This window comes from Conger conger, chromosome 16 (assembly GCF_963514075.1).
Source record: "Conger conger chromosome 16, fConCon1.1, whole genome shotgun sequence".
Taxonomy (NCBI): Eukaryota; Metazoa; Chordata; class Actinopteri; order Anguilliformes; family Congridae; genus Conger; species Conger conger.
The window spans coordinates 1,249,771-1,277,270 of record NC_083775.1 but is presented as its reverse complement, the minus strand read 5'-3'; the positions used below and the strand labels follow the sequence as shown (position 1 = coordinate 1,277,270).

General features: G+C 47.6%; 1 protein-coding gene across 3 annotated transcripts in view; it reads right to left on the bottom strand.

The window, feature by feature from the left end:
- LOC133114598 (angiotensin-converting enzyme-like) overlaps positions 1–27,500 on the bottom strand; it is a 36,030-nt gene that overhangs the window by 3,771 nt on the left and 4,759 nt on the right. For all 3 annotated transcript variants that reach the window (XM_061224119.1, XM_061224120.1, XM_061224121.1), the window contains exons 2-23: positions 26,525–26,695; positions 25,884–25,977; positions 24,118–24,261; positions 22,461–22,652; positions 19,990–20,087; positions 19,096–19,268; positions 18,106–18,329; positions 17,672–17,816; positions 17,373–17,471; positions 16,840–16,962; positions 15,946–16,151; positions 14,090–14,226; positions 13,310–13,468; positions 10,708–10,795; positions 9,467–9,610; positions 8,401–8,592; positions 7,419–7,516; positions 6,569–6,741; positions 4,665–4,888; positions 3,098–3,242; positions 1,946–2,044; positions 903–1,025 (exon numbers count right to left, since the gene is read on the bottom strand). In XM_061224119.1, the coding sequence (XP_061080103.1) occupies positions 903–1,025; positions 1,946–2,044; positions 3,098–3,242; positions 4,665–4,888; positions 6,569–6,741; positions 7,419–7,516; positions 8,401–8,592; positions 9,467–9,610; positions 10,708–10,795; positions 13,310–13,468; positions 14,090–14,226; positions 15,946–16,151; positions 16,840–16,962; positions 17,373–17,471; positions 17,672–17,816; positions 18,106–18,329; positions 19,096–19,268; positions 19,990–20,087; positions 22,461–22,652; positions 24,118–24,261; positions 25,884–25,977; positions 26,525–26,695 (3,251 nt within the window). The remainder of the gene's footprint in view (positions 1–902; positions 1,026–1,945; positions 2,045–3,097; positions 3,243–4,664; positions 4,889–6,568; positions 6,742–7,418; positions 7,517–8,400; positions 8,593–9,466; positions 9,611–10,707; positions 10,796–13,309; positions 13,469–14,089; positions 14,227–15,945; positions 16,152–16,839; positions 16,963–17,372; positions 17,472–17,671; positions 17,817–18,105; positions 18,330–19,095; positions 19,269–19,989; positions 20,088–22,460; positions 22,653–24,117; positions 24,262–25,883; positions 25,978–26,524; positions 26,696–27,500) is intronic.

Genomic DNA, 27,500 nt, shown 5'->3' with positions numbered 1-27,500 from the left:
ACCATAATCACACACACACACACACACACACACACACACAACATTAATACACCCTATACACACACACACATACCTAACGTTAATACACACCTATACACACACACACAATCAGCATTAATACACCCCTACACACACACACACAGCTTTATTGCACCATAATCACACACACACACACACACACACACACACACACACACACACACACTGTGATATCGTTTCACATGTGAATGCACCATAATCACACACACACACACACACGCACACACATAACGTTAATACACCCCTACACACACACACACACGCACACACATAACGTTAATACACCCCTACACACACACACACACACACACACACACATAACGTTAATACACCCCTACACACACACACACACACACACAATGTTAATACACCCTACACACACACACACACACACACACACACACACACACTGTGATATCGTTTCACACGTGAATGCACCATAATCACACACACACACACACACACACACACACACTGTGATATCGTTTCACACGTGAATGCACCATGTTGGTATCACACACACACACACACACTGTGATATCGTTTCACACGTGAATGCACCATGTTGGTATCACACACACACACACACTGTGATATCGTTTCACACGTGAATGCACCATAATCACACACACACACACACACACACACACACACACACACACACTGTGATATCGTTTCACACGTGAATGCACCATAATCACACACACACACACACACACACACACACACACACACACACACACACACACACTGTGATATCGTTTCACACGTGAATGCACCATGTTGGTATCACACATCACACATTGACCCCTGACACCACGAGGCAGTGTAATAATATGTCACATGACTCGCTGACGGCTCACCCCAGCAGTTTCCCCGCCTCCTTGGACCGGTGAATGTCACATGTGTGCAGCGGGCCGCTGTGATTGGCTGCCCTGCACAGTGCTTCCTGGAACTGGAACTGAATGATGTAGCTGATGAAGTACCTGAGAGACAGGGAAGACACGCCCCTTCCTGCAGTCAGACCAGCAGGTACTCATTTACTCACTTGCCCGTCCTGCATGTTTTATTGTTATTGGTTTTGAACTGGGTTCTCATTTTTATTGATTGATTTTGTTTTGTTTACTGCTTGATCGTTTTTTATTGATTGCTGATGGTCTTTCTTATTTCTTGTGTGCCAAAAAGATGAGTGATGCTGAATGACTGTATTGTCGGTTTTTGTCATTAGTCTTGTTATGGTTGTGTATATTACATCATATTTCAGTCAGATATGCTTTTATGAGCCCCGCTGTTTATGGGTATGGAAATGAGGACTAGATATGATAGGATATGAGGATAAATGCAGCTGTTTGGCTTGACTACTGGAAATATGAAAAGTATGCGACTGCATCCGTTTAGATTTTTACAGTGATAAGTCCCACATACTTTACCTAGTGGGTCCACAGAGAACAGGATCACTGCAGCAGCGAGGCATTCACACACGTGCACACACACACACACAAATACACACACACACACACACTCACACACACTCACACACACTCACACCCACAAATACATACACACACACACACACACACACACACTCACACCCACAAATACACACACACACACACACACACACACACACACACACACTCACACCCACAAATACACACACACACACACACACACACACTCACACTCACACTCACACTCACACTCACACTCACACTCACACTCACACTCACACACACTCGCACCCACATACACACACACTCGCACCCACATACACACACACACTCACACACTCACACACTCACACTCACACTCACACACACACACACACACACACACTCTCTCTCTCTCACACACACACACACACACACTCATACCCACACTCACACACACGTACACACACACACACCTGACGTAGGGTACATCAGCAGGGATGTGGAACTTGGCTCCAGCGTCAAAGTCCTCCTCAGTGCGGGGTACAGGGGGACACACTCCCTGGTACTTCAGTCTGAGAGCAGAGGCAGAGGGAAATGAACATCAGTAATTACACCTCATTACGTTATTCACTGAGCAGATGGGCTCACCCAGAGTGACCCACATGACTCATTTCATTTTACAGCACGCTGTCCTTTCATGGGGCTGTTTCCTGTCCCAGTCGAGTGTCTATCTCTGCTGTTCTACAGCTGTGCCCCCCTCACCCAACCGAGGAGTTAACCCTGCAACCTCCTGCTTAAAACCCCACCTTCTAAGCACCTACACAACATGCGTGCTTATCATCCTTAAACACTGCTCTGCATGCATGTTCACTTGAGACAGCACTGAACTCCTATTTGTATACAGAAATTTAACCGCACTATATCGAAATGTTGATTGTAATTGTGATCATGAAGTGTTCCGGGGAATCAAAAAAGAAGATGGGAGTGACTCCATCACTGGCTGAAGTTCTGCTTGTTCAGCCAACCGATAGCCGGCTGTGTTTTTGCGGAAGGAGGGTTCTTAGACTTAGGATACTTGAGGAGGATTTGATTGAGGCTTTTAAATTCATTAAAGGGATTAACAAAGTGAACTACAGGTGATTCTTCAGGGTCAGTTCAGCTAGTAGAACAAGGGGCCACAAATGGAAATTGGTAAAGGATAAATTCCACACGGGCATGAAGAAGGATTTCACACAGTGAGTGGTCAATAGTGGAATAGCTCGCCAGGACATGTAGTGGAGGCAGAAACACTGGTGGGTTTCACGACCAGGCTTGATACGGTGCTAGATACTATTCAGCTTTTACATTCAGCAGTAAGTACACTTAGGGGAAGGAAAAAGCGAGCACTGCTAGGCTGAATGACCTCTTCTTGCCATTGCGTTACGTTACGCTAAGTTATGTTACATGTTATGTTACGTTACATGTTATGTGTTATGCGTTATTTTTTATGTTTTATGTTTTATGTTTTATGTTTTATGTTATTTTTTATGTTTTATGTTTTATGTTTTATATTGTGTTTGATGTTTTCTGTTTTATGTTATTTTTTCTGTTTTATGTCGTGTTTGATGTTTTGTGTTATGTCGTACCGGTGGTTCCACCACTCCCGGTTGTACTCCTCCTCAGTGATTCGCCCATCAAACACCTTCCAGCGCCACTGGTCCATCAGGAAGCCAAACGGCAGGAAGGAGATCTTGTCCAGCGCCATTTTCAGCAGGTAGTTAATGTCGCTTTCTGCACACATTACAGACATAACGGTGAGTTAATGTCACTTTCTGCCCACATTACAGACATAACGGTGAGTTAATGTCACTTTCTGCCCACATTACAGACATAATGACAGATGGATAGATTCTGGCTGCCACAATGTTCACCACACATGAGCATTCTGCTGCAATATTAGGCGGCAGGTTGAGAGAGCCAGGGTTGGGAATTTGGCCAGGACACCAGGAAATCTGTTTGCACTTTACACTTGTTTGGTTGTTGGGGGGTATTTATTATTTTATACAAATGTTCTCAATTTTGTTTAAGAGAGAATTTATTCAGATGATTTTAAATGGCTTCAGTGACGCTACTTTTATCCAATTATGAATGATCCTGTTCATTTCATAACAGCAGGGGGCAGTGTTCCTGCATTACTGTGAAAGATCTGTAGTACACTGTCAATATTTAAGTCTTGTTAAAGCAGTACTTTAAAACTCCTGTGAAAAAGGTGTTTTTAGTGTGGTTTCAGCACGTTTGATTAATTTCAGTCAGACTGGGTAAAATCCCAGGAGCAGACCCTGATAGAGGGATGGACTCACGGGAGTCTGGTAAAGTGAGTGTGTGAATGTCTGGTAGTTGGATGGTTTAAGTAAAATGAATTGGCTGCCGTGTTATAAGCTAACTAAATTCAGTTTTGTATGTCAGCTGGTTGGGCATGATGGCTGGCTCCCACTGCACAGTACTGATGTTCCTGCTCATATTTTTGGGAGATTCTACCAGCCTGTTTCTTCTCCTGAGCAGGGAGCTCACGCCCAACTCCAAAGCACTCCAGGACTTTCAGAAGACTTAAGATGGCTGATAAAAATGAAAGTGACAATGAATTGATGCATGTCTGAGGTATGTGTGCATTTATGTCATGCAGGCGGTAGAGCAGATCCGCTGGTGTTAGCACTAGCTAATGGCTAGCTACATGGCCTGTGTGGAAAGCGACTACTAAAGCTGATCATATTAGTTTTCTTAGATCATTGCTCTAACGGCACATGGTCATCCTCACCTGAGAGGCAGGATTGAGAATGGGGCGTATACGTTTGTGTCTGCAAACACATGAGTGAAGCCAGGAACAAAATGAAGTCCTGCATCGTCTGCCTTTAAGCTGAAATGAGTGTGCTGATTGATGGCCCATCGGAGCAAGCTAAAGCGGGCATGTCCATGGCGGATCATTAGTGGTGGATAGTCTGTGGTGGATAGTCAGTGGTGGATAGTCAGTGGTGGATAGTCTGTGGTGGATTGTCGGTGGTGGATAGTCTGTGGTGGATAGTCTGTAGTGGATAGTCTGTGGTGGATAGTCGGTGGTAGATAGTCTGTGGTAGATAGTCTGTGGTGGATAGTCGGTGGTGGATAGTCTGTGGTGGATAGTATAGTCGGTGGTGGATAGTTGATGGACGGTCTCACCGTAGTTGGTCTCCACCTTGTCCAGCAGGCCGATGCTGTGCAGGTGTTTTGGGGTGGAGACAGAGAGGGCCAGCACGTCCCCGATGGCCTCGTGGAAGCCCGGGTTGGCCCCGTCCCGGAAGCAGAGGGGCTGGTCCCGGTACTGCAGGAAGTACTGCACGTGGCCCATCTCGTGGTGCACGGTGATGAGGTCATACATGGTCACCACCGTGCACTGCTTGATCCTGTCCAGGCAAAGGGCAGACGCGCATATCCATATCACTGCACGGCACAAACGTTCCGCTTTAATATCAGCATGTCATCAGGTATCAGATACGTTTCGGCTTTGGGCCTGGCGTGTATCTCAGAGGTTGCAGGTTCAAACCTCAGTTACCACTGCTTTTTGGACCTGTAGAGAAATCTCCTCTGAATTGCTTCACTCAGTATCCTGCATTATAGATGGATATTTTGTAAATCAATACTATATATTTGGGTTTACACAAAGAATATAAGTTTACCCAAGCACTGTGAGAACATTAATGTGGGACCAGTGGGACCAGTGGCTGGTGAGGCTAAGTCTGACACTGTACCTGTAGCCATAGAAGTCCCAGGTGTAGGCGTTACTGTACCTGAAGTCCTGGTGGTTGTAGGAGATTGAGGTGGAGGTGTTACTGTACCTGAAGTCCTGGTGGTTGTAGGAGATTGAGGTGGAGGTGTTACTGTACCTGAAGTCCTGGTGGTTGTAGGAGATTGAGGTGGAGGTGTTACTGTACCTGAAGTCCTGGTGGTTGTAGGAGATTGAGGTGGAGGTGTTACTGTACCTGAAGTCCTGGTGGTTGTAGGAGATTGAGGTGGAGGTGTTAATGTACCTGAAGTCCTGGTGGTTGTAGGAGATTGAGGTGGAGGCGTTACTGTACCTGAAGTCCTGGTGGTTGTAGGAGATTGAGGTGGAGGTGTTACTGTACCTGAAGTCCTGGTGGTTGTAGGAGATTGAGGTGGAGGTGTTACTGTACCTGAAGTCCTGGTGGTTGTAGGAGATTGAGGTGGAGGTGTTACTGTACCTGAAGTCCTGGTGGTTGTAGGAGATTGAGGTGGAGGTGTTACTGTACCTGAAGTCCTGGTGGTTGTAGGAGATTGAGGTGGAGGTGTTACTGTACCTGAAGTCCTGGTGGTTGTAGGAGATTGAGGTGGAGGTGTTACTGTACCTGAAGTCCTGGTGGTTGTAGGAGATTGAGGTGGAGGTGTTACTGTACCTGAAGTCCTGGTGGTTGTAGGAGATTGAGGTGGAAGCGTTACTGTACCTGAAGTCTTGGTGGTTGTAGGAGATTGAGGTGGAGGTGTTACTGTACCTGAAGTCCTGGTGGTTGTAGGAGATTGAGGTGGGGGTGTTACTGTACCTGAAGTCCTGGTGGTTGTAGGAGATTGAGGTGGAGGTGTTACTGTACCTGAAGTCCTGGTGGTTGTAGGAGATTGAGGTGGAGGTGTTACTGTACCTGAAGTCCTGGTGGTTGTAGGAGATTGAGGTGGAGGCGTTACTGTACCTGAAGTCCTGGTGGTTGTAGGAGATTGAGGTGGAGGTGTTACTGTACCTGAAGTCCTGGTGGTTGTAGGAGATTGAGGTGGAGGTGTTACTGTACCTGAAGTCCTGGTGGTTGTAGGAGATTGAGGTGGAGGTGTTACTGTACCTGAAGTCCTGGTGGTTGTAGGAGATTGAGGTGGAGGTGTTACTGTACCTGAAGTCCTGGTGGTTGTAGGAGATTGAGGTGGAGGTGTTACTGTACCTGAAGTCCTGGTGGTTGTAGGAGATTGAGGTGGAGGCGTTACTGTACCTGAAGTCCTGGTGGTTGTAGGAGATTGAGGTGGAGGTGTTACTGTACCTGAAGTCCTGGTGGTTGTAGGAGATTGAGGTGGAGGTGTTACTGTACCTGAAGTCCCGGCGGTTGTTGAAGTCCCAGGCGGAGGCATGGCACACCACCTTGCGCCCGTCTGTGGGCTTCTCCAGCATGGACCTGTTCCAGAACTCTGGGGGCATGGGCTCCAGGCCCAGGGAGGTGAAGAACCGGTCCGATTCCTCAAACATCCTCCTGGCGTCCCAGCCCTGCAAACACACCGCCCTGTCACCCTACTGTTACTGCTCTTATTCCCTGACCGGCAGCTGCTCTCTCAACTGTGCAAATATGATTCTCAATTAACATTTCAGTTTGATTTAAACTAGCTCTTAGAATGTCCTTTCATGACTTAGTAGTTATGCAGTTAAAACTCCTTATAAGTATCACCTCCCGTTTCTTCACACAAGCTTGAAAAGCCCAATTAAAATGGTTACTATTATTGAATGCCGATCTTGTCTGAAAGGTAACCCTTGATCATAATTACTCTACATATTACTGAAACAAAGTTACAAAAGCTCAAACACGGTGGAAGTGGAAGATTCTGTATTTGAGTGGATACAGAGGCATGTGGCTGTGCCTAGTGGTCTTAGAAACATGAGCCACAACAATGGGCAAGTCCCCTTTTAAATGTGATGACAATATCCCCAAAAATGAGCTTTTCTAAGCTATTTCGGTTTTCCCAAAAGGTCATTTGGAGAATCCAAAAGGACATTGTAACGATTGTAAAAAGAAAATGAAGAAAATAAATACAATAATTAAACTACAATAATTATAATAATATCTAGTATAATAATATTGATTGAAGTTTGGATTGAAGTTGTTGTCACAGACCCAACCCCATCAACAAGTCAAACATCCTACAGTTTCACAAGCCGGCCTGCTTTACCTGAGCAACCATGGCCGGTGTGGCATCCACTCGAGTGGCATCCGGGTAGGGGGTCATAAGGTCAAACACATTCGACCAGGTCTGTGCCCACATGTTCCCTGTCGGGCGGGAGAAGAGATGACGGTCGTGGTATTGAGTTAGAGTACCATCCATCTATCTGTGTCCCACAAAGGGCCATATGACTAAAGTAAATAAATGTGTTACTCTAGTCTCAGAATAGCCTGGCCTACGCAGCCTATTGTTTCCAGAACCAACATTTCTAATCCGCATTATTTTTTTTGTCCACTAAGTAGAAGAACTGTTGACTTCCAATTGACACACACTACAGATGGTGACTCATTTTGCCATGCTGATTGACAGCAGTGAACTATATTGTCCTCGATTGATTCAATTGTTTATGTAGTTGGCACATTGCCAATCATTGTACATTGTAGCAAGCCATGAATAGGAGGAAAAAAGTTTCTCCCTTGGAGAGTTAATCTTTTATGGGAGATGCATTTTTCAGTTCAACAGAATACTTACTGGAATACATACTTACAATACATTATAACAATGCTATTCTTATTTGCCATTACGACATGCAGTCTACTGTAAGTCAGTTCTCTGCATACGGTCCTGTGGGCTGTTGGCTCAAAACGCCTGTTGCACTGCCAGACAAGCACACACACACATATACACACACACACACACACACACACTCACACACACACACACACTCACACACACACACTCACACACACACACACACACACACACACACAAGCACACACACACACACACACACGCACACACACATACACACACACACACACACACACAAGCACACACACACACACACACACACACAGACAGACACAGACACTCACACAGAGACAGACACACACACACACACGGCTGGCAGACCACTTTAGTGATTGTGTACAGCGTTTGGTCTGCTTCACTGCCTCTGTTCCTGCGGGGGTTTCTGATTGGCTGGCCGTACCCAGGAGGTGGGCAGGGATTGGCCCCCTGAGGTTGACGCGGCTGGCTCCGTATTGGCGGTGCAGGGCCCGGCGCACGTAGGCGTGCAGGTTCAGGTAGAGGGGCTCCAGCTCCCTCCACAGCCCCTCCAGGTCCTGCTCTAGCGTGGGCGTCTCGTACACCGAGCGCCAGGAGGCCCCGTTATCCGTGTGTCCTTTCAGGAGTAATCACACAGACGGGCGTTATGGGATTCAAGATTCAAGCGTTTTATTGTCATATGCACAGTAAAACACAACGGTTTCACCATACAATTCAATTATTACTTTGCTTATCCTCCGTCCACGAGCAAGAATTAATTATTTTATTTGAATATATATATCTATAGGCCTATATGTGCACTGCATAGGGTGGTCTGTGGTTAAGGTGAAGGATTGGCACCCGCAATGTCAGTGGTTCGATGCACAATAAGATCCGCACAGCCGTTGGGCCCTTGAGCACTTGTAAGTCGCTTTGGATTAAAAGCGTCTGCCAAATGACTAAAATGTAAATGTAAAAATGTTGAGCAAGGCCCTTAGCCCTGCATTGCTCCAGGGTAGGATTGTCTCCTACTTAGTCTAATAAACTGTACGTCGCTCTGGATAAGAGCGTCTGCCAAAAGCCAATAATGTAATGCAATATTGTGCAAAGAGCAGACATTTTAAACAAGTGACTAATACTGCAGGTCATTAAGTGCATTATGCATTGTAAAAAACAGTATAAACAGACAAAGAGATATAAATAAACAGAAACAAGCAACATTCCACAGTATGTGCAAGCACTGATGCTCCACAGTAACACACAGCCCTGTTTTCCACAGATTCTGTGGGAGGGTTTGACTGAAGGTAATAATATCACTTCATAATCATTGGTCACTTCATACATTTAAAAAAAGCTAAAACATATGGAGCTTTGCCATCGGTGACTAATCTGTAAAATAATTTGCGTTGGCACTGACCAGTCAGATTCTATCCTGAGGTGCTCACATGTAAGAATCACTTGGCTTTACCGTGACCAGAACTGGACGCGGGGATGGACAGAGCCCCTCTCACCGTTGAGCCGGGCAGCCTTGTTGGCGAGCTGCACGTATCTGGCGTAGTCCTGGCGCACCTTTCTGCCCGCTGCATCGTGCCAGCCCTGCCAGGCGAACAGCAGCTCCCCGTGGTCCCGCGCCTTCGCCATGATCCTGCTCAGATCTGAGGCGACACAGAGAACCACGGCCGGTCTGCGTGTTATCAGTGGGGTTTACAGACGTTTGTAAATGTGTCATTTGAAATGACCTCATGCAGATGAGTTATACTATGATGCGATGGTGTAAATTGGTGTGAGGTTTCAGTCAATTTGACTGCAAAGCACTAATGACCTCTGATACTACTACGACTACATGATTGTGAAACAGAAGTATAACAGTGGATATAGAGCAGTATAACAGAAAGCAGAGCAGATGTTGGAAGCAGGAGAATACATGAATTACATTCAATTGAAAAGAATTTGTCAAGTTACATTTTTCATTAAAAAAACATTCTTATTCTTGGGCTCTGTATTAACTGGGTAAAGGTGTAGTTTGAATTACCTGGGTCCATGTGAGCTGTATTACCTGAGTACAAGTGAGCTGTATTACCTGGGTACAGGTGAGCTGTATTACCTGGGTACAGGTGAGCTGTATTACCTGGGTACAGGTGAGCTGTATTACCTGAGTACAGGTGAGCTGTATTACCTGAGTACAGGTGAGCTGTATTACCTGGGTACAGGTGAGCTGTATTGCCTGGGTACAGGTGAGCTGTATTGCCTGGGTACAGGTGAGCTGTATTACCTGGGTACAGGTGAGCTGTATTACCTGGGTACAGGTGAGCTGTATTACCTGGGTCCATGTGAGCTGTATTACCTGGGTACAGGTGAGCTGTATTACCTGGGTACAGGTGAGCTGTATTACCTGGGTACAGATGAGCTGTATTACCTGGGTACAGGTGAGCTGTATTACCTGGGTACAGGTGAGCTGTATTACCTGGGTACAGGTGAGCTGTATTACCTGGGTACAGGTGAGCTGTATTACCTGGGTACAGGTGAGCTGTATTACCTGGGTACAGGTGAGCTGTATTGCCTGAGTACAGGTGAGCTGTATTACCTGGGTACAGGTGAGCTGTATTACCTGGGTACAGGTGAGCTGTATTACCTGGGTACAGGTGAGCTGTATTACCTGGGTACAGGTGAGCTGTATTACCTGGGTACAGGTGAGCTGTATTACCTGGGTCCATGTGAGCTGTATTACCTGGGTACAGGTGAGCTGTATTACCTGGGTCCAGGGAGTGGCATGAGCCGTTTTCTCGGCACACCTCGGCCACGCTGTACTTGGTCTCCATGGTAGCCATCAGATTGTTGTACTGAAAGGAAGACAAGGGAAGGCAAGCATCAACCCCAACCATCGCATTCCACCCCAACCATCGCATCTCACTGCATTTCACTGCATTTCACTGCTTTATTGTTAAACTACATATCTCTGGCTTCTGACTTCGTTCCTTCGTAGTGATTTACTCGTGCCGTGTACCGTTTCATGCGCTTACGGCCCATAACTATGTCACTCGGCACGCTTGCTGAGGCGGCCCAGTCTGTCGGTCATTAGCTGTGGTACCATGGCTGCAGGAGCTTTGAGTTCAGGAGTGGCCACTGGAGTTCAGTGAGTGACCACTGGAGTTCAGTGAGTGGCCACTGGAGTTCAGTGAGTGACCACTGGAGTTCAGTGAGTGTCCACTGGAGTTCAGTGAGTGACCACTGGAGTTCAGTGAGTGGCCACTGGAGTTCAGTGAGTGGCCACTGGAGTTCAGTGAGTGGCCACTGGAGTTCAGTGAGTGGCCACTGGAGTTCAGTGAGTGGCCACTGGAGTTCAGGAGTGGCCACTGGAGTTCAGTGAGTGACCACTCCTGATGAATCTGGTATTAATCGCCTAATTAGACAGACTGGACTGAATCAGTGCAGGTCCCTACTGCAGGTGGGAGTAATCTCCAGGTTACTCTAGCATGGCTTGTATGTGGATCCCTCTGGACCAGGGCTGATCCAGACCATGTGCTGAAGACTGACTGGCATCCGGGGGACCGGCTGTCTTCCTTTAACCATCCGAGCTGTGAAGCCTGTTTCACACGAGTGTGGGACTCCACTCCAAGCCCTCGCTGGTACACTCACAAGCACTCTCTGAAGCCCTGTTCGGACAGGACTATAGCTTCTCCAAACTCTCTGAAGCCCTGTTCGGACAGGACTATAGCTTCTCCAAACTCTCTGAAGCCCTGTTCAGACAGGACTATAGCTTCTCCAAACTCTCTGAAGCCCTGTTCGGACAGGACTATAGCTTCTCCAGACTCTCTGAAGCCCTGTTCAGACAGGACTATAGCTTCTCCAGCGGACGCTGGGTCATTTTGTGTACCGCAGACGTATCCAGTGAAGATTATGGGGCGAATTACCTGCTGTTTTTCATTTGACTCAGGGATAGTCTCATATATTGAATCCCGTCTGAATTTAAACCTTGATTTGAAATGTGCGAGTTGCGTACATTCATTCATTCATTCATTCATCCATTCATTCATTCATTCATTCATTCATCCATTATCCGAACCCGCTTATCCTGAACAAGGTCGCCGGGGGGCTGGAGCCTATCCCTGCATACATTGGCCGAAAGGCAGGAATACACCCTGGACAGGTCGCCAGTCCATCGCAGGGCACACACACCATTCACTCACACACTCATACCCAAGGGCAATTCTCCAATCAGCCTAACCTGCATGTCTTTGGACTGTGGGAGGAAACGGGGAGAACATGTAAACTCTGCACAGAGAGGCCCCGGCCGACGGGGATTCAAACCCAGGACCTCCTTGCTGTGAGGTGGCAGTGCTACCCACTGCACCATCTGTGCCGCCTTATCGGGAAATTATTATTATTATTATTATTATTATTATTATTATCCTAAAATATGGCGATACAAACAGTCTCCTGGATATGATGGAAGTTTTCAAACAATCTTTTGTCAACTTCATTAGCATAAAAAACACTGCCAGTTAGCCTAGCCTGCAGGGATCCCATTGTCATTAGATGTAAATAATAATAATTATAATTAATAATAATAAATGAAGCGAGTGCAATCCTGCAAACTCAGGCCAGCACACAGACACACGCTCACCGCCCTCAGCTCGTCCTCAGGCCAGCACACAGACACACGCTCACCGCCCTCAGCTCGTCCTCAGGCCAGCACACAGACACACGCTCACCGCCCTCAGCTCGTCCTCAGGCCAGCACACAGACACACGCTCACCGCCCTCAGCTCGTCCTCAGGGAGCCCCGCCAGCACACAGACACATGCTCACCGCCCTCAGCTCATCCTCAGGGAGCCCCGCCAGCACACAGATACCCGCTCACCGCCCTCAGCTCGTCCTCAGGCCAGCACACAGACACACGCTCACCGCCCTCAGCTCGTCCTCAGGCCAGCACACAGACACACGCTCACCGCCCTCAGCTCGTCCCGCCAGCACACAGACACACGCTCACCGCCCTCAGCTCGTCCTCAGGCCAGCACACAGACACACGCTCACCGCCCTCAGCTCATCCTCAGGCCAGCACACAGACACACGCTCACCGCCCTCAGCTCGTCCTCAGGCCAGCACACAGACACACGCTCACCGCCCTCAGCTCGTCCCGCCAGCACACAGACACACGATCACCGCCCTCAGCTCATCCTCAGGGAGCCCCGCCAGCACACAGATACCCGCTCACCGCCCTCAGCTCATCCTCAGGCCAGCACACAGACACACGCTCACCGCCCTCAGCTCGTCCTCAGGGAGCCCCGCCAGCACACAGACACACGCTCACCGCCCTCAGCTCGTCCTCAGGCCAGCACACAGACACACGCTCACCGCCCTCAGCTCGTCCTCAGGGAGTCCCGCACTGTGGATGTCCCGGAGACGCCCCAGCATGCGCGTCAGCGAGCCGTCCTGGAAGTCGGCGGAGTCGAACGTCCGCGCCTTCAGCCCGTACGTCAGCGTGTGGTTGGACATCTCCAGCTTCTTCTCCAGCTGGGAGGGAGAAGGGAGCAGATGTTATCCGCCACTCTAATCAGTTCTGGCGGGAACCCTCTCGTTGAAATATCGTTTTTGCTGCATGTGCCAGGTGTTGTTATTCTGAAACGTCCAAGCAGCGTGTAATATTGCTAAATAATTTAAGCTCAATGTTTTCAATTACACATTAACCCCCCTTTGGGGGAAACTTGAGATAGAATGTTTGTGAGGATCAGAGTATCCTTGCCTGCTGGGGTAACATGTATTAATCAGGAGCAGACCTGGGTCAAAAATGTAATTGTTTTGGACTCCAATACCTTTTTGTGATTGTTTGATCTTGCCTGGCGAAATGAAGCCAACCAAGAGAAAAGACATGGTTTGCACTTTTCAAGAGTATGTCATAGGTTCCAATACACCAGACAAGCTCAGTAAAGCGTAGAAAAGAATTACAATCAAAAACAAAATTGGACGTACATATTTGACCCAGGTCTGATTGACGAGTTGTGTTAAGGTGGGTGGGCACACCTGTTGAGAGGTGTTAAGGTGGGTGGGCACACCTGTTGAGAGGTGTTAAGGTGGTGGGCACACCTGTTGAGAGGTGTTGACAGGTTGTGTTAAAGTTGTTGGACTGGCCCTCACCATGACTTGCTTGTTGTGTTCAGAGATGTTGCTTTCGTAGGCCCAGTTGGCCTCGATGAACGCGCTCCACACCTCCTCGCCTGAGCTGTTGAATTCAGACAGGAATTTCTTGGCTTCGGCCTCGTCTGCAATCTTACCTGGGGACGGACGAAACAAAGGAGGCAGAATACATGGGGCTGAAAGAGGAGGTGGATGAGTTCAACTCCTGAAAACTTTTTTGTTGTTGCTCTTTGGGGTTTAACTACTTTTAAGAGCCGCAGAGGTTTGGAGCCTCGTTGTGAAACGGCTGCTTATTTAAAGCCTTATGAGCCGACCGCGCGAAGGGAAGACTTTACGAACAGCGTGGGCTTTGGGGGACGAGAAGGCTCGGGTTAATAAAGGAGGAGATACAGAACTGAGATAATGGAAGCTGCCTCTGGGAGCCTCGAGCCCGTTGTGTGTGAAGCTCCTTCTATAAAGCGCCGGCACAAAGATGTGGACATAATTTGCCGGTGCAGAAATTCCCGTCGTGGAGACATCATAGGGGTGCGTCGTTCACGTCGACGTTAACGGTCCTCGCCAAACATGACAGGCCGTCCGGTAGCAACAAACGTCTTTGCAAAATGGAGCGCCTCATCGAGAGAGCTCCGGCTATTGCACTACTCACCCAATAAATATCTAGGCAGTATGAAGAGACTCTGCTAAGGGACTACCTAAAGCGTTTACCTTGGGTGTCAGAAGACGCAGGTTAATAAAGGGAGCTGGGATAACGAATGGAAGCTCTCTCTGTAGGCATCCCGCCCATTGTTCGTGCGGCTTTGAGCGTAGTGCTCAGTCTTCCGGGGATAAATAATGTTTCTCATTTCCTGGAGTTTCCCCAGGCGGCACTCTGGGGCTTCTTCACCGCTGCGCTGGCCCTGTTTTATGTTATGTTGTTTTTGTAGCAGAAGAGCTGCTCGGGAGTGATGTCGTCCTCTGTCGGGGGCTGTGGGAGAACCGCCAGTCTGGCTGGTCCCATGTGGACAAACAACTCAAAACGGCCTGAGACGGAGATGGTCATCCAAAGCATACGCACTATGAATTATATCGCTTCTAAGTGGCCATCTCTTATTTCCCCCTGAAGATCTCATTTAGCAACCCGGCAGTTCTCAGTGAGCCAGGGCTAGAAATGGATGAAAATTAATTTTCATTATTTATAGTGCACGCCGTGGGAAGACTGGAATAATGTCTGATTTCCATAAGTCCGCTGGGAGAATGGCAATGACTGCAATCAACTTCGGTTTCTTGGACCAGCCTACACTGTCCAGGGGCAAAAAAAGCAAGTTTTGGTCAAAGCTATTCTTGTATTGGCCTTGAGTGCAAGACACCGCATTCTACTGGCTCAATGGTGATTCTACAAGTGTGACAGGTCCAAAAATGGTTGTTGGGTTTCTCTCTCTCTCCCTCTCCACCTTCACTCCCTCCCCTTCTCTCTCTCTCTCTCTCTCTCCCTCTCTACCTTCACTCCCTCCCCTTCTCTCTCTCTCTCTCTCTCTCTCTCTCCCTCTCCACCTTCACTCCCTCCCCTTCTCTCTCTCTCTCTCTCTCTCTCTCTCTCTCTATTTCTTTCTCCCTCTCTGTCTATTATTGCCGTGAGAAACTCATCCTAGCACATTGCTGCCAACTGAAATTCTTGTTTGGCTTATGTAAGTGAAACTCTCATCGATGCTAAGTGAGATGCGTTGTTCGCCTACATCTAACACTTTTAATTTTCAGAATTGTCCTACCACAGGTTTTGAAGTTAATAGCATAAGCAGATCTTGAGATGGAGTTAGCATGAGCAAGCCACATGAGCAGTCAACAGACTGTGAATCCAAATTAAAAAGTGCTTTTCCTACCCACGTCCTCAGGGTAGTTTTCTGGCAGTGGAGGCCTCCAGTCGAAATCGGGCCATCCCAGGACCTCATCCCTGTTCTGCTCCTGTAGCCAGCGGGTGATGGGCTCAAAGTAGTTCATCAGAGGCCCGGCGTCCATCTTGTTTGTCCCCAGAGCTTCCTGCAGGACATCTGGCCAAGGCTTGGAGGAGCCGGCACTGAGCACCTTCCTTCAGCCAGAAACCACAGATATGAAGGTGCGACATTCCACAGAGCAACAGGCTAAAAGGCCGACGTTGGGATTCAACACGTCAACGATTTGTTTTACAACAGTACATTTTAGCAGAAGCTGATGGTTGCTTGTTAAGTGCTCTAACATCAAGGGGACCAGAACACAAATGTTTACCAACACCTGTGCATTACCAACACCTGTGCATTACTTACACCTGTGCATTACCAACACCTGTGCATTACTTACACCTGTGCATTACCAACACCTGTGCATTACTTACACCTGTGCATTACCAACACCAGTGCATTACCTACACCTGTGCATTACCAACACCAGTGCATTACTTACACCAGTGCATTACTTACACCAGTGCATTACCTACACCTGTGCATTACCTACACCTGTGCATTACCTACACCTGTGCATTACCAACACCAGTGCATTACTTACACCAGTGCATTACTTACACCAGTGCATTACCTACACCTGTGCATTACCTACACCTGTGCATTACTTACCCCTGTGCATTACCAACACCAGTGCATTACCAACACCAGTGCATTACTTACACCAGTGCATTACCTACACCTGTGCATTTCTTACACCAGTGCATTACCTACACCTGTGCATTTCATTCCCCCTGACCCCTGACCCCTGACCCTGGTGTGAATCTCTCCACTACGTACGCCAGGATGTCTCCTGCTGCCTTGGAGCGGTAGATGTCACACTTGTGCAGTGGCCCCACGTGATTGGCTGCTTGGCACAACCTCTCATGGAACTGGAACTGGAGAATGAAGCTGACAAAATATCTACAGGAACACAGAAATCCAACATGAGTGGAAGAGACCGGTCTCTACAGGAACACAGAAATGGATTCAAATACTTTTTTTTGCTCGATTTATCTTCCAATTGAACCAAGAACCAGAAAGTGGGGTTTGCTCATTTTGAGAGTATGTCATAGGTCCCAATACACCAGACAAGCTCTGTAAAGCGTAGAAAACTATTAGTATCCAAAACAAGTGCGTATTTGATCCTGGTCTGCTGTTCACCCATCAGTAACCGATGTACACCTTCTCTCATTTATACCTTCTCTAATTGATCAATTATGTTCTGAACAAAGCAGACCAGCACATACCTCCCCAGGAGCAAAGCCAGGGGCAACAGAATCTAATGGCGAAATGGAGCAGGAAATACGATCTTTGACAGACGGAAATCCCACCTGATGTAGGGCGTGTTTCCAGGGATGTGATATTTGGCTCCAGCGTCAAAGTGCTCCTCAGATCGATGGGTGGGAGGGCAGATTCCCTGGTATTTGGTTCTTGGAGAGGGACAGAAAACAAAGAATACTCTTATGACCAGCACTCCAGCTACGCCTGGCACACCTCAAAACCAGCGTCCATGCCTTCACGGTCATCAAACTTCGTGTAGCGGTTAGCGCCAGCGCGCTACAACATGGAGGACAAAGGCCGCGACGGAGGAAAAACAGAAACAAACACCGGCGTGTCCTGGGGGGCCCACCTCAGGTACCACCATTCCGCATTGTAGTGTTCAGGTGGCGTGCGGCCGCCGAACACGCCCCACCGCCATTGGTCGATGAGGTACCCAAAGGGCAGGAAGGAGATCTTGCCTAGGGCCATCTTCAACAGGTAGTTGATGTCGCTGTCTGCGAGAAGAAAGCATAGCAGCGTCCAACATGAGGGCAAGATGCACATACATGAAATGGTCAGAGAATGGTAAATAGACTGCATTTATAGTATATATATATATATATATTGCATATATATTCACACAAACACTACACAAGGCTGTAATGCAAGGCCCCAACCGGTTCGTCGGGAGCAATCAAACCGGCAACTGCCAGACAACCAACCGCTCTACCTCCTGAGCTAATGAAGGAGATTGTGATGTCATAAGCAGAGAGGAGTGGGCAGTGGAGCGACAGAGGGTCACACCTGGGTCGTCGGGCAGGTTGTCGAGCAGGCCGATCTCCCTCAGGTGCTTTGGGGTGGAGACGGAGAGGGCCAGCACGTCCCCGATGGCCTCGTGGAAGCCCGGGTTGGCGCCCCTTCGGAAGCTGACAGGCTGGTCCTGGTACTGCAGGTAGTACTGGATGTGGCCCATCTCGTGGTGCACGGTGAAAAGCTGCTCCATGGTGACTGTCGTGCACTGTTTGATCCTGGACGTGAGGAACCCAAAGGCCCAGTCGATCACTAAGAGTCTACACTATGACCACTGAAGATCCAAATGATCCGGCGGGTCACTAAGAGTCTACACTATGACCAGTGAGGATCTCAATGGCCCAGTGGATCCCTAAGAATCTACACTATGACCAGTGAGGAATCCAATGGTCCAGTGGGTCACTAAGCACTTGTAAGTTACTTTGGATTAAAAGATACATCCCTTGTATTCTCTGTTTCATGTGCATGAGCTTTGAAATGTACAATCGTATACAAACAATTTGAGCAAAAGCGAGAATTGAAAGACTCTTAGCTGGCTACCGGAAGCGTTTGCAAGCTGTTGTTGCCGAGGAGGAGTTACAAAGTACTAACTGTCAGGGTTCCCATACTTTTGCACAGGGCCTCTTTCCTTGATTTATAAATTTGAAACTGTAAAAAAATCTTTTTTTAAAGTCCCAGGTGCAGGTGTGGCTATACCTGAAGTCCCGGTGGTTGTAGGAGATTGAGGTGGAGGTGTTACTGTACCTGAAGTCCTGGTGGTTGTAGGAGATTGAGGTGGAGGTGTTACTGTACCTGAAGTCCTGGTGGTTGTAGGAGATTGAGGTGGAGGTGTTACTGTACCTGAAGTCCTGGTGGTTGTAGGAGATTGAGGTGGAGGTGTTACTGTACCTGAAGTCCTGGTGCTTGTAGGAGATTGAGGTGGAGGTGTTACTGTACCTGAAGTCCTGGTGGTTGTAGGAGATTGAGGTGGAGGTGTTACTGTACCTGAAGTCCCGGCGGTTGTAGAAGTCCCAGGCGGAGGCGTGGCACACCACTTCCCGCCCGTCTGAGGGCTTCTCCAGCATGGATTGATCCCAGAAGGTCTGCGGCATCGGGATCAGACCCAGGGAGGTAAAGAACTCCTCGGACACCCTGAACATGTGGGTGGCATTCCAGTTCTGAACATAGAACATATGATGTATGTGTGAATACATTATAGCAGAATACAGATCCAGCAGAACACAGCCCCCCTGCCACCAGAGAGGTAAAATGACTTGAATAGCTTGAATGCAGTTCAGTTCAACTGACATTTTAAATACTGTAAAGCACTAATATACAGATTTTTAGATTGCACCATGTTGAGAAAAAAATACCTCACTTACTCTGCATGTGTTCCCCAGAATCCATGTGCTGTTATTGTCACTTTCTTTATAAGCTGCACATTAAAAATGTTACCCCTGTAGGGGTGGCCTAAATATGATTGCAAAATACAGTATCGCTGCAATCCTATGTAGTTTATCCAATGATTTTACAATGATTATTTGGGAATGACATAACATTACATTTCTGTTTTTGTTTCAGGCTAAATGTTCATGCAGGTAAATATTTAATCATTTATCAGTTTACAATTTTGGCATATAAACGGCAATATTATAAATATACTGTCAGTCGATCCTTTTGGAAAAGTGACAGAGCGCACATAAATCAGGATATGAATCTGTAACAACAAAACATAACAGCATAGTGTTTGCAGTATTCCCATTTGGGAATGAGGTTTTATTTCTGAGCTGTAGCTTCTCTGTGTGAGGTCCATGCAGGAAGGCGGCAGTGTTACCCGGCCCTTGAAATAGCGGTGTGTAAATATGCCTGTGTGAAGAGAAGGTGAGGAGATGACCCCACCTGGTCCTTCATGGCCTGGGTCACGTCCACGTTGGGCTTACTGGGGAAGGGCACCATCATGTCGTAGAGGTTGTTCCATGTCTGCGCCCACATGTTTCCTGTGGGGAAACAGGCCATTATGGACTGCCGGCCCAAGTTTATCCAAACATGATCTTTGTTTCTTCTCTAATGAAGCAAATATGGAAACTCACTTAGGCATGTTTACGGAGACGAAATTGAGTTCATCTGAGGTCAAATCTGTTGATTGAATCCAGGCCATATTACGACACAAGGGATTCAATGAAAAACATGATTTGGCCAGACGTTACAATAATGTTGCATGAACTGGCATTAACTAGTGTAGTCATGAACATGAAGTAATTGATGAACAAACTCATTCATTAATCATGAAATGAACTTTGAATCCCATGTCTGCTGTTAGAAATTAGTTAGAAATTACACTTTATAATTTCATTGTTTATAGTTACTTCTGACCAGGCATGGTTCACGATCAGAGAACTGATTAACCTGACTGCCCTTTTATCATAGTTATAAAGGAAGCTGCACATTATTACCATAGTTATCACAGGAAGGCTGTTCCGTGCTGTTAGAGCATAGTGGAGAAAGCTCCAGCCAGGCATTTGGGTTAGCCCTGGGGAGTGACAAGGCATGGCTTATGTCCCCAGGGACATGAGCTGAGGGTAGCAGTGCTTTGAAGTCTGTCTGTCTGCTGGATAGTTATGTGCTTGAAAAGAACAGTTGTTGCAGCACTTGTTCTGTGACGGCATTATGCTTTAGGACAGAGTCCTCATCCACACCAATGATCTTCAGTGCCATTTCTGGATGATATCTAGCTGCCTACGAGTGGTTTGTGAGGCAGTCGTCCAGGCAAGGCAGGAGCACTGCATGATGCTGGGTTTTGTAGACTTTGGTTCTGCCTCTAGGATCAAGCTTGTTGGCCAACTTCTGTAATTCAACGAGATGTTGTCCAGCACGTTTGCAGATATTAGACAGATAATATCTATGCATAGTCCTCAGACTTCCATCTGCTGACTAAGCTTGATTTTAGTGCGCCCAAAGATTAAATCAGGGCAAGATGGATTCCTCTTTCTGGACAGGATCATTGCCTTACACTTGCTGGGCTCGAAGGTGACTTTCCAGGTTTCAGCCCACTTTATGATGTTTTTCTGGTCTTTGTTTGGGCTTGCCGACACCATCAGACCCATTTGATGTTGTTATGGGTGTGAAGAAGCTGGAATCATCCATGTAGAGAAACATGTTGTTCCCACATTGATCATCAATGAAGATGGAGAATAGTAATGGCCTGAGAATGGATCCCTGAGGTACTGATGCATTGATGGGACATGGTGACGAAGATGTACGTGATCCTCCTTGGAGGTAATCCAGGCGCCATATGTGTAGTTTCCCAGCTATGCAATGTGAGCTTTACACAATGGCTATTGTGCCAGACCTGGTCGAATGCCGCCATTATATCTAGCGCAACAATGCAAAGTTCACCTCCTTTGTCAAGGATGTTGTTCCACGTCTGGGACAAAACTGCGAGGGGAACGGCTGTGCTGTGATTTGGTCTGAATCCAAGTATTTTATCAGAGTTAAGGCCGTGACAGAGGAGATAGCCCTCTAGTTTGTTGTGAACCGTGGATTCCATCACTTTACTGATGACAGTGAGCAGGGACATGGGAGAAAGGAAAGTTACAAAGGAAGCTCCACATTATTATCACAGTTTTTAAGAAAACAAGAGCCACCAGTTGTAGAATAGAACCGGGATTGGCCAATTGGCATCCACCCCAGCCAAGAATGTGATTGGTATCATCCGCTGCGATTTGTGCCATGGTGTAAAGGTCGGTCACGTCATCAGTTCTCTGAGTTAAAGCTTCGCACACAGATGCTACCTAATTACGGGAACACTTTACAACAACGGCACCTGAACTGCCATCAACTAATGTCGTTCTTAACTCGCTAACTACTAAAAAGTGTACAGCTGAGTTCATGTATTTGTACATCTATAACTACATTGGTTAATGCCAATTCATATTGGAATGGAAAAAATAACAGTTAATGTATTTGTTAATGCTTAGCTAATTATAAGTTCCTGTGGTCAACTTATGGATAATAACCTATAACCAACACATTAGTCAGTAGGGTTGGATTTTCCAGGTGTGGAGAAAAAACTTTATTGGGTTGCCATGAGGAGGTGAGTGAGGTGGTGAGTGAGAGGGTGAGTGAGGAGGTGAGTGAGGAGGTGAGTGAGGAGGTGAGTGAGGTGGTGAGTGAGGGGGTGAGGGGGCGAGGCGGTGAGTGAGGAGGTGAGTGAGGAGGTGAGGGGGTGGGTGAGGAGGTGAGTGAGGAGGTGAGGGGGTGAGGTGGTGAGAGAGGGGGTGAGTAAGGAGGTGAGTTAGGAGGTGAGTGAGAAGGTGAGGGTGAGGGGGTGAGGCGGTGAGTGAGGTGGGGAGGCGGTCGCTGTGTCGTACCCAGCAGGTGGGCTGGGATGGGCCCGCGCAGGTTGATGTATTTGGGTCCGTAGTGCTGGTACAGCTTTCGGCGGACGAAGGCGTGCAGGTTCTGGTACAGCGGCTCCACCTGTCTGTACAGACGCTCCAGGTCGTCCTGGAAGGACGGCGACTCGTACCAGGAACGCCAGTACGCCCCCGTGTCCGAGAAACCTGGGGGGGGCACAGCCCTTCACACTGGAGCAAACTCAAATCCCACATCTCTCCCACGCTCTCACACTCCCAACGCTGACTCTCTGCCAGAGTTTATACAGGCTGGAAGAACTCACACTGTGCAGAGCTGCTCCTCAGACGTTTTAATATCGGGACCCAAATGAGAAATACTTTTAATAAAAGTAAACCCAAATTTCACATTCAGTACCTCTCGGGGACCCATAAAGTAGACACACTAGCGTACTCTCATGGGCTACAGGCTCATACCTCGTACACTCCTGCACCTTTATTACCCCCAGCCCAAAGCAGGGCTGCGGCACAGTGTTCAGTGCCTCTAGTCCACTAACAAGGGAAACATTTTCTCCAGCAATAATTATACAGGCATTGTACACCTGGGTAAGGTGATAAATAAAATCATTCAGTAATAAGAGTTACTCTACTGCCTTTAACTTTGAGAGAGAACAAGGATTAAATGATAATCAATGTAATTTTCGTTTTATGATTAAATTTGATTAAAAGATACGAAAGATTATCTGCATAAATGCATGCCAGGTGCATTGGTCCTTTCTGTAAGCCTTGCTGCCGGTCCTGCGTTAGGCTCCGGGGATGAAGCCCCCCGGACTCAGATGGGAGCTGCACTGCACAAGCCTTTTTCTGCTTTGGCTGTTCCTCATGGTCCATACATATCCCAGTACCTTATAAACCTGATATACACTTAGAAAGATCTTATTTCAAACAATACCATTTCAGAAAACAGGGTTGTTGCACAATCAAATGTCATACATTTTAGCACCACAACTGCTCAGTGAAGCAGACTAATCCAGCAGTAGTAGCACTGAAAACTTCCTGAAAGCTACAGTTTGTTCTGGATTCAGTGTCAGTGTCTTATTGCCCTCTAGATAGTGGAAAGGTTTATGATATATGCTTTGGATCAAGATAAATATTTATAGGTGATCAATCTGAATAATTTGGAGGCAGACTTGGCATGATACGAAGGGCGGGATCATGCTGACTAGCAGCACTGCAGAGTGTGCAGCTTTGCTCTGTTCATTCATTACATTACATTACATTACATTACATTACAGTCATTTAGGAGATGCACTTATTCAGAGCGACGTACAATAAAGTACAAATCAGAACCAGGGATAAGTGTGCTGAAAGCCCTAGAGCACAGTCCTGGAGGGCCGCAGTGTCTGCTGGTTTTCGGGTTGTTCTCAGAACCTGTGGTGAATTTAAGTCATCGATTGGCTAAAGAATCGACACTCCTTGTTCTGGAGGCCTTAATTGACAGCTGATTGAACAGAAACCTCAAAAACCAGCAGATACTGTGGCCCCTTAGGGATTCAGTTTGACACCCCTCCAAGTGCGAGTGATCACATGGATAAAAACTTGGAACCCTCGTAGAATAATCTGATAAATTGACCCAGTAGCAGCGCCCCAGATCCCAGGTGGTGATGGTTCCTACCATCCATGCGCGTGGCCTGGTTGCTCAGCTTCACAAACTCTGGGTACAGGGGTCTGAGAGGCACGCCGGAGCTGTTGTGCCAGCCCTCCCAGGCATACAGGAGCGTCTTGTAGCTCCTGGACGTGGCCATCACATCCATCAGATCTATGGGGAGAGGGGTGGGGTGGGGTTGGGGTGGGGTGGGACAGTGGTTTCCAGTCTTAGTCAGGAAGAGTCAATGCTGGTGTCAGTCTGTTGTTGCCCAGAGCCTGAATGCCTGAATCAGCTAATCTGAGTCTCCAGTTAGGTATTTTAGCATTTGGCCTACAAAAGCAGCCCACACCCTAACCGTGGTTTGGTAACTTCTTGGCTAAACCAAACCAAATTCTCACTATATGTTCACAAACCTTTTCCTCTCCTGAAAAACCCTCACGGGAGGAAAATGCCAAGACCCCTTACTGTACCATTTAACCCCTAGCTGCTCCAAACAAGCTGGTTGGTGCCTTGCAAGCAGCCTTTCGCTATTTCAGATGATTGGCAGATGGGGAAAGGTGGACCCACAGGTCGATCATTTATACTTCAAGCTTTCCGGAAAAAAAATACTTCCACAAAGAATGCACTCATTTTCTTGCTCAAGAAAAGTTTGGGAGCCTCCTAACTTCTAGTTTCTACCTCTTTGAGGGAACATTTAACGGGTTGGAATCTCCTTAAAGATGGCGGACCTCAATCGATGTTGGGGTCAGGCAAAGAACAAGGGGGCAGGAGGTGAGAAACAAGTGATAGGATAAAGCTCCAGTACCAGTCGGCTGGTTTTGATCTCTACCTTCCCATCGGCAGCCCTGTGCGGTTAGCCAGCTGTGCACTCATCTGCTGATGGAGGACAGAGGGAGCGCTCAGTTACAGAGAAACCCAGAGAACTGGCTGTCCGCCAGCATGGTTTGGGACCCCTCATGTAGTGTATATATATATGTGTATATATATATTTATGCCGAGGCCAGCTGGGACACATGGATGCTAAACGCTTTGCTTACTCACACAGTATTTGCTTGAGCAAAATAGGAAGGGGGAAATTATCTTAAAGGTCATTCTCTTGGGCAGTCTATTAAAATAAAAATGCAAAGGGTTTCACTTGACTGGCAAAATGAATAAAGAAAACTTCATTCTTTTTTTAAATGAGAAATAAATGCCATGGAAATCTGTAAGGAATTTTGAAAGTATTTTCACACACAAAACTTTTCGGCCAAGACATTATTCAAACATTCCCATGTTGTATGAGAGAGACCAGTGCCCTCATACTCTTGAGCAAGGTTCTTAACCTGAATTACTTTAATATAACATTACATGTAATTTGCCTGATGCTTTTATCCAAAGTGACTTACAGTTGATTAGACTAAGCGGGGGCCAATCCTCCCCTGGAGCAATGTGGGGGTTAAGGGCCTTGCGGGTCCAGTCACGTTCCTTAGCCACTAGTAAAATGTCCAGCTGTATTAATGGGCCAGAGCTGGGTTCAAATAGTATTTGTTGTGGATTCAAATACTTTTCTGCATTTGGCTTGGTCTGCCTGATGTATTGGAACAAATGAGATGAGATCCCAGAAGTGTGAACCCCGCCCTGCTTGCAGTCTCCCAATGCGCCAGGCGTGACCAACAGAGCACGGAAAAGTTTTTGAAGCAAACAGAAATGTAATTTGAACCCAGGATGGTGTGGTGTGCAGAAAGGATGTTGCGGGTTCTGAGTAATTATGGGACATTTTGGGTTAGATCTCCCGGGCAGCGCTGGGGCCTCACCCGGCTCCAGGGACCAGCAGGTCTCGGTGGGTCCCGGCATGCACACCTTCGCCGTGGAGTAGATGTTGCTCATACTGCTGAGGATGCTGTTTAACTGACAGGAAATGACACGTGAGCACTGTTGTCCATGTTCATGGAAAAAAAACAGTTTACAATGATGTTCTGGTCTGTGATGGTGCTCTCTCTCTCTCTCTCTCTCTCTCTCTCTCTCTCAGTGTCTCTCACCCTCTCTCTCTCCCTCTCTCTCTCTCTGTGTCTCTCAGTGTCTCTCACTCTCCCTCTCCCTCCCTCTCTCTCACTGTTTCTCACCCTCTCTCTCCCTCTCTCTCTCAGTGTCTCTCAGTGTCTCTCACCCTCTCTCTCCCTCCCTCTCTCTCCCTCTCTCTCAGTGTCTCTCACCTTCTCTCTCTCCCTCTCTCTCTCAGTGTCTCTCACCTTCTCTCTCTCTCTCTCTCTCAGTGTCTCTCACCCTCTCTCTCCCTCTCTCTCTCTCGGTGTCTCTCAGTGTCTCTCACTCTCCCTCTCCCTCCCTCTCTCTCAGTGTTTCTCACCCTCTCTCTCCCTCTCTCTCTCAGTGTCTCTCAGTGTCTCTCACCCTCTCTCTCCCTCCCTCTCTCTCCCTCTCTCTCAGTGTCTCTCACCTTCTCTCTCTCCTCCTGTTGCAGGTTGGCAGCCCCCAGGATGTTGATCCTCTTGATCTGTTTCCTCAGCAGGGGGTCGGAGAAGCTGGCCACCAGGGCGTCGCTGAAGAGCTCCTTCGCCTTCTTGCCCCAGGCCTTGGTGAAGGCCTGTCTCTCCAGGGAGGAGGCCACCTGTAACCATTACCATACCATTTACCCCCCCACACCATTACCATACCATTTACCCCACCACACCATTACCATACCATTTACCCCCCCACACCATTACCATACCATTTACCCCCCCCACCATTACCATACCATTTACCCCCCCCACCATTACCATACCATTTACCCCCCCCACCACGCCATTACCATACCATTAACCCCCCCACACCATTACCATACCATTTACCCCACCACACCATTACCATACCATTTACCCCCCCCCACACCATTACCATACCATTTACCCCCCCCACCATTACCATACCATTTACCCCCCCCACCACACCATTACCATACCATTAACCCCCCCACACCATTACCATACCATTTACCCCACCACACCATTACCATACCATTTACCCCCCCCCACACCATTACCATACCATTTACCCCACCACACCATTACCATACCATTTACCCCACCACACCATTACCATACCATTTACCCCACCACACCATTACCATACCATTTACCCCCCCCACACCATTACCATACCATTTACCCCCCCCACACCATTACTGTACCTATAGAAGGGCTCACATTGTTTGCTGTTACAAGACAACAATCTTCCAAGATGATGAATTAATTAATCAAGCAGTATTACTATGTAAAAACCCCAATCCATCACCATAACCTATGATACATCCTGAATGCAAATTGTGGGAATGGCACTGTGGGAAATGTAGTTTTTGTCTGAGACATGTGTAGCTTTGCTCCCACATAATTGATCTGCCGTTTTGCTTTGTGATCTGCTTAGCATTCACTGTA